Source organism: Aquarana catesbeiana, linkage group LG12, assembly GCF_042186555.1.
Source record: "Aquarana catesbeiana isolate 2022-GZ linkage group LG12, ASM4218655v1, whole genome shotgun sequence".
NCBI lineage: Eukaryota > Metazoa > Chordata > Amphibia > Anura > Ranidae > Aquarana > Aquarana catesbeiana.
Genome location: NC_133335.1, coordinates 210,855,192 through 210,867,129, shown reverse-complemented (window position 1 = coordinate 210,867,129; position 11,938 = coordinate 210,855,192). Strand labels below are relative to the sequence as shown.

Sequence of the window (11,938 nt, the reverse complement as noted above, 5' to 3'; positions counted from 1 at the left end):
ACTATGTAGCTGGGGTGGGGCCATGCTAGAGGAGAGATTATAAAAGCAGTCAGATGAGAGTCAACTGGTCTGTAGAGATGAACACATGGACACAGGTAAGCTGACAGACAAAACTCTATTGCATAACCATGATAGTACTCCCCCTTTTACAAGACCTCCCCCTTCCCCGCCTGGGACCAGGTTTAGAGGGGAACTTCAAATGAATTTTCCTCAACAGACAAGGTGCAAAGACCTCAGAAGCCGTGATCCACAACCTCTTCTCAGGACCAAACCCTTGTGATGAACACATGGAGACAGGTAAGCTGACAGACAAAACTCTATTGCATAACCATGACAGGTCCCCAGCCAGGCAAATATTGAGGTCTAATAATAACTCTTCAATACACAGGCTGCCTCAGTGGAGAATGACTCAATTGAACAGGCTTCCTAAACATTTATTTTCTACCCAGACACCTTCTGCGCACCCCCCAGGGATTGGCTGAGGTCAGATAAATATTCATAACCCAAAGGTTGATCCTCCCACTCTATTTCTGGAAGCTTTTTCCAGAGCCAGGCAAGTGTAACCAATCACCAAGCTGAGAGAAGCCTGGCCAGACCTTGAGAATTGACTACTGCTCCAGCTGAGTACAGCAGGACCAAAAACTAAATTTAATCTAATTGGGGTGGGGAACGACATAAAAAATAAACAGAAATCCAAATGGGATGGTAGGAACTCCTGATAATAGGCAAAGCAGGTGTGAGAACCCAGACGTAGATGGTATATCAGTTTATCGGAATGGACCTGTTCTTTAAAAGGGGTTATTTCTAAGAAAGTTTTTGAAGTGCTGTCCTGATATCTTGGTTCTTCAAACTATATATGATAGGGTTAAATAAAGGAGTAAACACAGTGTGCAGTAAAGATGCAATCTTATTGATAATCAAAGAGTTTCCTTTAGAGGGTATCATGTATTTAGCTATCAGTGTCCCGTAAAATGTCCCCACCACAAGAAGGTGAGAACTGCAGGTTGAAAAAGCCTTTTGTTTGCCTGTTGTGGACAGTATGCTGAAAATAGTATGGAAGATGTGGATGTAAGTCACCATGATAAAACCACATGGAAAAATAAATGTCGGTATGGAAGAGACAAGAGCTTCAAGTTCAATTAAAGAAGTGTCTGAACAAGAGAGCTTCTGAAGAGGGGAGAGGTCGCAGTAGAAATGGTCAATGACATTATCAGCACAAAAGTCAAAATTTGTTAGAGGCAAAACGCCTATAAGATTCAATGTGAAACCCAACAGCCATGGCCAAGCCGAAAGATTGACACAAAACATCATGTTCATGATACTGGCATATCTCAAAGGGTTACAGATGGCCAAGTACCGATCATAGGACATGATTGCGAGGAGGAGACATTCTGTAATGGTTGTACCACAGAAAAAATAAAATTGTGTGATGCAGCCACAGTATGTAATTATTTTCTCCCCAAGAAGAAGACTGCCAAGCATGGTTGGAAGAATGTTGGTTGATATCAACAGGTCTGAAAAAGAGAGATGACTTAGGAGATAATACATGGGTGTCTGAAGGGCTGGGGTGATGGATACTAATACAATGATCAGAAGATTTCCTGTGATAGTGAATATAAAGATGATTAGGAAGGCTATAAACAATACAACATTTAATGTGTGAAGGTTTCCAAATCCTAGAAGAACAAATTCTGAGACTTTTGTATAATTCTTTCCACACATATTGTTGATTGAGTTAATAAATCTGCAGTATTAAAAAAACACAAAAATAGCACTTTATTGATTGTATACACAGGAATTGTCTGTTTTGGTTAATATTTTGAGCATTACTACCATTACTCAGTACTTACCTGTGGATTTTTTTTTGTTGTTTGTTGTTTTTGGCACAAAAATAGCACCTTATTGATTGTATACGCGTGAATTGTTTGTGTTGGTAATTTTTTTGAGCATGCACTGAACAGCAGTTACAAGTGTTGAAGCACTATATATTTAAAACTATATGCTAAAGCACAGATCATTAATTAATTAATGCATTAAAAAATATATTTAATGTACTGTATGCAGTGGCGGCAGGTGTTTTTTTTGGGGGGTGCCAAACAACCCCCCCCAAAGTGACCGGCGGCACCTCCCCCCTGCTGTTTGTCGGTCGGTCCGGCACTTACCCCATCTAGGCGGGTGGCGGGCAGCGTGCAGCGGCTCCATGTCCTCGCCTCCATCGGCAGCTTCCAGCGTGCGGCTCCTCCCCTCCTCTTAGGTATCCAGTAGGATTGTCTGTCCTTTCAGCCAATTGGTGATGGGTATCAAAACCCGCTTCCTGATTGTCTGGGAGGAGAATATTCAATGTGTTGTAACACACATTCTCTGCACCCCAAGCCCACCCTATTTTGAAGCCTATTAGAGCATCTGGCTCTAATAAGGTGCTTAAAAAAACACCCACCCCGCATTGTAATTCATGCGTCCGGTGTCCAGAAAGGGGCTGGATGCATGGATAGGGGGAGGCGGCGATGGATAGGGGTGGCGGCGCCCATGCACCCTTAATGGATGGGCCGCCCCTGACTGTATGGATGAATGCAGTGCCACATTAGTGTGTGTCTTATATCTGTAGGCAGGTTGTAAAATGTTTTCCTTAGTAAGTTAGAGCAGTGTTTCTCAACCTTTTTTAAGTCAAGGCAAAATTCTGCACAACCTCGAGACACCCCATTGTAAAATGTAAAAAACAAAACTAATAGTTTTACATAATGCAGCAGCATTGACGCACGTAGGACACCCAACATTGGAGGTAATTTATTATTCCAAAGCAAATACACTCAGTCATGGTGCTGACTAACATTCCAATGTTTCTCTTCTTACTCAGTTTCTCTCCAACACTCTTTAACAGCCCAGCGCTGATGGAGTGCTTATCAACTGATGATGTCATTGGTTATTAAGACACTGGCGGCTAGAGGCTGTAATGATGCACAATGAAAACCTGTGGCTTTGCATAACTAAAAGGAAGGCTTGACCCACCCACTGACTTTTATACAGTTTTGAACGATTTCTAGGCATTTTGCCAAGGCACTCCTGAAGAGACCTGAAGGCACCCTAGTTGGAAAAGCCTTAGTTAGAGGCTGGCCCAGGCTGAGGCTGAGAATTAAGTGTTGTGTGCTCAGTTCCTGGGCTTTTTGGTACCAGCCAGCCCACGTGTGGTATAAAAAGGGGTAAGGCTGAGGTCCAGGGCTCTTGGGTTGGTTTGCAGTCTTGGCCTTCACCGTGAAGATTGACTACTGGGTCTTGTAGTCTGTTAGAGGCACCAAGGTTCCAGGAGGACATCCAAGCATGGGAAGAGCCACAATGGACTACTACCTTGCAGAGGTATGCCTAGGCAATCACACAGCTCTAGTTAGGATTAGGGTTTAGACTCTGTTCATGTTGTATTGTAATGTTGAAATCTCTTCAGTAAAGTTGCATCAATTGTTCTGAGCCTGGTCTAAAGTTATTAAAGAGGTACATGTTGGTTCTGGCGTATCTAAAGAACCAGGGTCTGTAAAGCACAAAGGGCTATTAGGTAACACCGCTACAGAAGGGTTAACGCAGCAAGGCAAGCAAGAGGAGTGTAGTTGCTAAGACTAACCAAGCACTAGTTCAAGACACTAAGTGACCAGTCGTGAAGCGTGCTACCTGGTAGGGTGACGGATCCTCTGGTAGTAAGGAGGTCGATGTACTGACTCCCTCCCTAGGGGTCAGACTCCAACAGCAACCAGAACTGAACCAGTGTTACAGAGATCTATGGTATGTTCACGAGGTAGGGAAGTAAGGAGTTAATAAGTGCATGCATGAGGTCTGTGCTAGGTGCACGGCGGGATCCCATTCTGTTACTGGGAGTGACGTAACAGAGGTATGCTGGACTGTGCTCAGCATGTTCCTCCTAATGCAACATAACCATTTTTTGCTTTTTGGCACTTTAACTGACAATTGCGCGGTCAATAACGCTGTACACAAAAGAAATTTATATCATTCTTTTCACACAAATAAAACTTTCTTTTGGAGGTATTTGATCGCCACTGGGTATAAAAAATAAAATGGGGTGAATATTATGTTTTTGTTTTTTTTTTAATTCATGAAAGTGTTTTTTTTTTAAAATGTAAATGAAAAATGGCTACGCAAATACCGCGTGACATAAAAAATTGTAAAAGTAAAGTCATTTTCTAGCAAAAAAAACACAGATTTTTACATGTAGGAGTGGAATGTCATAATTGGCCCAGTTGGCAATGTTGTAAAATCGTCTAAATATCATACCAGATTGGTGAATACAGCCCAGTATGTCCAGGTACTCATTTGTTGGTGACAAAATAATTTTAAATGTCTTCCTACAATCTGTAAAGTGAGATAATAGCTATAAAAGCTCATAAAACCCACATATAACACTGATGTGATCACTTAAAGCCAGACTCTTCTTGGTCTTCCTCTTATATATTTTCTACAATTCATATTTCAGCTTCTTTGGATTGTAGACAAGGTCCCTCTGTGGTTTGTTTATTTTATTACCTAATTAAATCTATTCTTAGTATACAAGGAATTAAAAAGCAATTTTGCTAGTTATGAGAAAGTAAATATACATCAAATATTAAAGTTTATCTAAACCTCAAACTAAAAATATTAATATACTGCATTTTTGGAAAAATAAACAGATATCTTCTATATGTGCTAAAAAGATGTACACTACCGTGCAATGGTTTAAGACAGGTGTGAAAAAAAGTGCTGCAAATTATGAATGCTTTCAGAAATGCAAGTGTTATTAGTTTGTTTTATTGATTAACAAAATGGAAAGTGAACAGAAGAGAAATACAAATTAAATCAATATTTGGAGTGACCACCCTTTGCCTTCAAAACAACATCAATTCAACAATTCTTCTAGGTAGATTTGCACGCAGTTTTTTTTTAAAATTCCTTTATTTATGTATTTTATGGCAAAGTTCCATGAAAAAGAACAAGTCGTGTCATTTTCTTATATATGGGTACAATTGGTCAACATATTCCATGAGACAAAAGATATAACCAAGCTTACAAAAAAAAAACTTTGTTGACATTTTGAGTGTTTCTTTGCCAATACAATATTATTTATATAGAAAAAAAAACAGGAGGCCTAAAAGAGCCTCAATAGACAATTATTAATCTAGTCAAAAACATGAAGTGCAAATACAAGCATATCGCTAGCATACACTTCTTACTCGTTATGTATGTTCTTGTCACTATGATTGAATTACAGCCGTATCTACAACTACAGTAACGGGCTATATTATTAGAGAGAATAGGCAGGAAAGAAAGAGAAAAGCAGAATAGAAGAAGAATAGGGGGGAAAGGAGGGGAGGAAAGGAAAAGAAGAAAAAAAAAAAGGGAGGGGAGGGGGGACCAGGGCCGCAACAGCACCCCCCCGGAAAGGCCGATCTCCTACTCCTATACAATGTGCAAGTGGACGTCCCATTATGATATTCAATAGATTATTGCATTATGTCTCTTGGGTTTGAGCGTGGGCGATCTCCTGCAGGTACGAGTTTGTGCCAGTAAATTTTCTCCAGGGCCTCCACTTGTCTCGGAATTGTTCTTCCGTATTATGTAGGGTAGCAGTTAATTCCTCCATACGGAGGATACAGTTGATTTTACAATACCACAAGACCTTGGTTGGTGGAAGGGATTGTTGCCACAACGCGGGGATACATGCCCTCACCGCATTGAGGAGTTGCATTGTCAAAGTCTTTTTATATTTTCGAATGGGTCTCTCTGTCAGGTGGAGAAGGCACGCGGCCGGGTTATCTTTCAGTTCCACTGATGTCAAGCTTTGAATGGTTGTTGTCATCCCCTCTCAGAACGATCTTAAAACCGGGCATGTCCAGAAAATGTGGATAATAGTTCCAACGTCTGCATTACACCTCCAGCACTTATCAGATATCGTTTGGTCTATCTTGTGGAGTAAGAAGGGACTCTATACCATCGGGTTACAATTTTGTACCAGGCTTCTTGGTAATGATTCGTGATGGAGGATTTATGTGCTAGGAGGAGATTTTTTTTTCATTTGTTGTGGAGAAAACTGAATTTCCAAGTCCTTTTCCCATTTGTGTATAAATGTTGGGGTCGGTTCCTCTGGCTGGGATGTTAAATGCACAGTTTTTGAAGGAACTCGGCAGGTAAGTTGTTCCAAACACCTTGGAGAACTAACCACAGATGTTCTGTGGATGTAGGCTGCCTGAAATCCTTCTGTCTCTTCATGTAATCCCAGACAGATCCGATGATGGGATCAGGGCTCTGTGGAGGCCAAACCATCACTTCCAGGACTTCTTGTTCTTCTTTACACTGAAGATAGTTCTTAATGACATTGGCTGTATGTTTGGGGTGTTGTCCTGCTGCAGAATACATTTGGGGCCAGTCACACCTCTCCCTGATGGTATGGCATGATGGATAAGTATCTGCCTGTATATCTCAGCATTGAGGACACCATTGATTCTGACTAAATCTCCAACTCCATTTGCAGGAATGCAGCCCCAAACTTACAAGGAACCTCCACCATGCTTCACTGTTGCCTGCAGACACACATTAGTGTTCCGCTCTCCAGCCCTTTGCTAACAAACTGCCTCCTGCTACAGCCAAATATTTCAAATTTTGACTCATCAGTCTAGAGCACATGCTGATGGGGGAAATCACTCAGCACAGTGGGAGACACAGGTGCTTGACACTCCTGGAACTGTCAAATATTGAACACTTTGGTGATGACTGTACTACTTCTGTGGATGTTTTGCTTTAACTACATTGGGACTAGCAGATGTTTACCTGTTATGGACACAAACAGATTCCACATTTCAGAAACTGCATGGACCTGTACTGATTTCATAATCATTTTGTCACTACTTACAGTATGGTACCAAAATGAGGCATGCAATGCTATATTTTGTATAAGAATTTTGAAATTCTGTATAAAAGTGTATTTCATTTTGTGTGCTTTGCTTGTGTTTTGCACACTGTACTCATTGTGCACAAAGCACTAATAATGTTTTCATTACGTATTTGCATTCTTTCAAGTCAGATTAGCCTATGTCTATGCTATGCCTTTGTTACCTTAAAGGAAAATTGTAAAATATATGTGATACCTACATAAGCATGAGAAAAAATTTAAATGCTCCAAATAAATAGAACAGTTATTTGGATAGATTCTGAGTGTATGTTTTTGAGTTGGTTCCCTACTGCATCAGTTATTAATTTGGAACTACTGATCAATATGAGGATAGGAGTTGCCTATTAGGGAGGAGCCAAACACCCTCCCACTTCGGTTCATGGCAGAACATGCAAACTGACAAAAAGTTCATGCGAACACGCGGACACTGTTTAAGTCTATGGGACCCGAACGTGAAGAATCAAAAGTGCTAATTTTAAAGGCTAATATGCAAGTTATTGTCACAAAAAGTGTTTGGGGACCTGGGTCCTGCCCTAGGGGACATGTATCAAAGCGAAAAAAAGTTTTAAAAACGGCTGTTTTTTCAAGAGCAGTGATTTTAATAATGCTTAAAGTGAAACAATAAAAGTGAACATTTGTTTTGCTGTCTGTGCCCCTGTTCAGAAGATTTCACCTCACTTTCTGTCCCAATAACAATTGGATTTTGAAAATTTTGGGTTATTAGGGAAAAAAGGATTGGTGATAAAGCGTCCGTGGAGACACCTTTTTCCCATATTAACTCTTACAGGAGAGAATTTCCCTTCCTAGGGGTAGATTTCCTCTCACTTCCTGTTGTCTCCCTCCGTTTGTAAGTAGGAATCGTTTGTAAGTTGGATGATTGAAAATAGGGGACCGCCTGTATATACTATATGGCCTGCCTGTATACTCTGTGGAAAATTGGGCTTTAGGTGTTGGTGGTACCAGAACACTGTAAGCCCTCACAGTTACTCTTGGTGGGCACTGGAACGGGCCCTGCTGTGAAATATTATATCAAGAATTGTAATTACATGCCCCTGTTAAACAGGGGCAGAAAAATTGGGCATTTGGTGATGGTGGTGGTGGTGCCACAACACTGTAAGCCCTCACAGTTACTATTGGTGGGCGCAGGTACAGGCCCTGCTGTGAAATATTATATCAAGAATTGTAATTACATGCCACTGTTAAACAGGGGCAGCAAAACTGGGTCTTAGGCAGTGGTGCCACAACACTGTAACCCCTCATAGATTCTTTTGTTGAGAGCAGGAACAAGCCCTGCTGTGAAATATTAGATCAAAAATTGTAATTACACGCTCCTGTAAACAGGGGCAGAAAAATTGGGCTTTAGGCAGTGGTGGTGGTGCCACAACACTGTAACCCCTCACAGATTCTCTTGTTGTGCACAGGAACGAGCCCTACTGTGAAATATTAGAGCAAAAATTTTAGTTACAAGCTGGGCAGAAAAATTGGGCCTTAGGCGGTGATGGTGGCACAACACTGTAAAGTCTCACAGATACTTTTGTTGAGGGCAGGAACGGGCCCTGTTGTGAAATATTAGATCAAAAATTGTAATTACACGTCCCTGCTAAACAAGGGCAGAAAAATTGGGCCTTAGGCAGTGGTGGTGGTGCCGTGAACCAAAAATATTTTTAGAAGCTAACATCATGAAGATTGAGGAGGAATAGGATAGTCACTCAGCATAATAGGATAGTCTTTCAGCATAGGCAGTCTTTAAGGGATCCCACATCCATAGAAAAATCAATCGGTTACATCAGCATCAGGTGCTTGGTAGCTGGTGATCCAAGACTGATTAATTTTAATGAATGTGAGCCGATCAACAGAGTCTGTGGACAGGCTCACTCTGTGATCAGTTACAAAGCCTCCAGCAGCACTGAATGTGCATTCAGAAAGAATGCTGGATGCAGGACAGGCCAGTAGCTCAATTGCATATTGAGCAAGCTCTGGCCAGTGGTCCATCCTCAAGACCCAGTAACCCAGAGGATGTTCTGTTGGAAAAGTCTCCAAGTCGGATCTTGCCCCTAGATATTCCTGCACCATGTAATTCAGATGCTGGCGATAGTTGCTGGAACTGATCAGACCTTGGCGCTGAGGACTGAAGAATTGTCTGAAGGCATCGGTCAGCTGGCCACCTTCTCCACCGCTCTTTCTGTGACTGAACGAACCCTCAGTAACACGTTGTCCAGCACCAGGAAATTGTAACCTCCCAGGCTCTGGAAACGCATTGCACAAACCTTTCTGCAAGGCCTCCCGAAGATGTTTCATCCTCTGCTCCCTCTGCGAAGGCTGGATAAGTTCTGTAACCTTACCCTTGTAACGTGGATCAAGAAGGGTTGGCAGCCAGTAATGATCCCTCTCCTTGATACCATAAATCCTAGGGTCCTTTCGCAGGCTGTGCAGGATCAGGGAGGCCATGCAGCGTAAGTTTGCAGAGGCATTCGATCCTGAGTGATCTGGGTCACTAAGGATCACATGATCTGCAACCACCTCTTCCCAGTCACGTACAACTCCATGGGTTTCTGGGGACTGAAAATGATCCCTTGAAGACTGCTGCTGATGCTGAGTGTTATCCTCCACCTCCATGCTGACACAATCCTCCTCCTCCTCTTCTTCTTCCTGTGTGATCGGCGGGCCCGCAAGGAATACTATCTGGATAAAGGGGCCTTGAGAGGTAAGGAAGTCCTCCTCTTCCTCCCGCTGTTCTGCCTCAAGTGCCCTGTCCATTATTCCACGAAGCACGTGCTCCAACAGGAAGACAAGAGGGACAGTATCACTGATGCATGCACTGTCACTGCTCACCATCCTCATGGCCTCCTCAAATGGTGACAGGACAGTGCATGCATCCTTGATAAGTAGCCACTGGCGTGGCGAAAAAAAGCCAAGCTCCCCTGACCCTGTCCTGGTGCCATGCTCACACAGGTACTCATTGATGGCCCTCTGCTGCGTGTGCAACCGCTGCAGCATTGCAAACGTTGAGTTCCACCTGGTGGGAATGTCACAGGGCAGGTTGCATTCCCTTTGAAGGTCAGCCAGCCGAGCACTGGCATTTTATGACTGGCGGAAATGACCACAGACTTTCTTGGCCTGCCTCAGGAGATCCTGTAAGCCTGGGTACCTGCTCAAGAACCGCTGCACCACCAAATTCAGGACGTGAGCCAAACAGGGAACATGGGTCAAGTGTCATTATAAAGTGATAAAACTGAAGCGCTTTATGGTGAAATAAGTGAATAATTGTGAGAAACTGTGTTTGTATGTGATTGTTCAAGAATTTTTTTAAATTTAGTTATATGCTAAATGTAGTAAACACTTTATGTGCTGATATTAAACTCAAATGTGTCCCATATATAAAAAAACCTTTATAAATATTCCGTATAAAGCTGCACCTTTGCTCAGTGCTCTGATGCCACTAATAAACTTAAACCATATAGATAAATAAAAAGTGCGCTAAATACTCACTTCCATTATACTAAAAATAAAAAATGGTGATGTGCTCCAAAACCTAAAATAAATCGTAACAAATAACTTGAAGCAATCTGTTGAGAATCACAAGTCCACCTCCTACATTATAAATATTAAAACAAAAGTGGAGTAGGACACAAATAAATCAGAAGACGTTCAGGTTGAATAAATGTCTACTTTAAGGTACATATTTAAATTGCAATCTCTATCAGCTCACTGATTAGGCTGGCGATCCGCTGTTAATCATCTGTTTATACCGGTATTCTGTTGTAACTCTTCTCCAGTTTGCAATGATCTAATGTAAGGGCGCATAGTGCAGTCAGCCGTCCACCAATGTCCTCCTCTCGCTGAGCCGAGAGTAACACTACAGCATTATGGATGACGTCACAAGGCTCCTTCCGATGCGTTGCGTCACATGTCACGTGACCCTTGATAAAATCAGCAATGAGGACACCCTTGGACAGCAGCATTGTCAATTTGGGGAGGGGAGTGTTAGGTGTACTAGCAAATTTATATGGACTATTATTATTTGACTAACAAATTGAAGGATAAAGTCACCTTTTAAGAAAAAATAATAAATGCACATATTTTTGCAGAAAAAAAAAGTGCATTTATTATTTTTTACTGCAGGAGCCTGGCAAGCATTGCACCTGTGATCAGTGAATCAAGAGTACAATGTCAGGCTTCTGCAGGCAAGCCCTGCAGCTTTTAGCTGATCAAGAATGAATGACAGGTGTATAAATTAGTGCCTGATAGGAATGCCAACCAAGTGCTAGTCCCGACCCGCCTCTGTGGGTAAGTAGATAAAGGAAGAAATGGCTGCACATCGATTGAAATCCAAAAATGTTGTTTATTGATCACCAAGATGACATCAAAGAACACCAACACACAGGTCTTGTAGACCCGTTTCACACACTACAGTTGTGCTTAATTAATGTTTCTATTTAGGGTTTAACTATATACTCAGCTCCTCATGTAGTCCCCCTGCGGGAACACTAATTCCGCGTACACACGATCGCACATTCCGACAACAAAATCCATGTTTTTTTTCCGACGGATGGTGGCTTAAACTTGTCTTGCATACACACAGTCACACAAATGTTGTCGGAAATTCCGAACCTCAAGAACTCGGGGACGTACAACACGTACGACGAGCCGAGAAAAATGAAGTTCAATAGTCAGTGCAGCTCTTCTGCTTGATTCCGAGCATGCGTGGAACTTTGTGCGTCGAGATTGTGTACACACGATCGGAATTTACAAGAACAGATTTTGTTGTCGGAAAATTTGAGATCCAGATTCCGACGAAAAATGTCCGATGGAGCCTACACACGGTCGGAATTTCAACAACAAGCTCCCATCGAACATTTGTTGTTGAAAATCCGATCGTGTGTACGTGGCATTAGAGTTATTTTCACATTTTCATATCTTCACTTACCAACTTATTATTTACCAACATTTCCTACAGGACACTATGCATGTTATGTGCAAATATACTACACTGGATCATTGTCAGGGCAGCCACAG

General features: G+C 42.0%; 1 protein-coding gene across 1 annotated transcript; it reads right to left on the bottom strand.

The window, feature by feature from the left end:
• Positions 1–804: 804 nt before the first annotated feature.
• On the bottom strand, positions 805–9,882 carry LOC141114286 (olfactory receptor 10A4-like). The gene is made up of 2 exons (XM_073607887.1): positions 9,871–9,882; positions 805–1,710 (listed from the first exon to the last, which is right to left on the bottom strand). The coding sequence occupies exons 1-2, from the start codon at positions 9,880–9,882 to the stop codon at positions 805–807; spliced, it is 918 nt and encodes a 305-aa protein (XP_073463988.1).
• Positions 9,883–11,938: the final 2,056 nt, after the last annotated feature.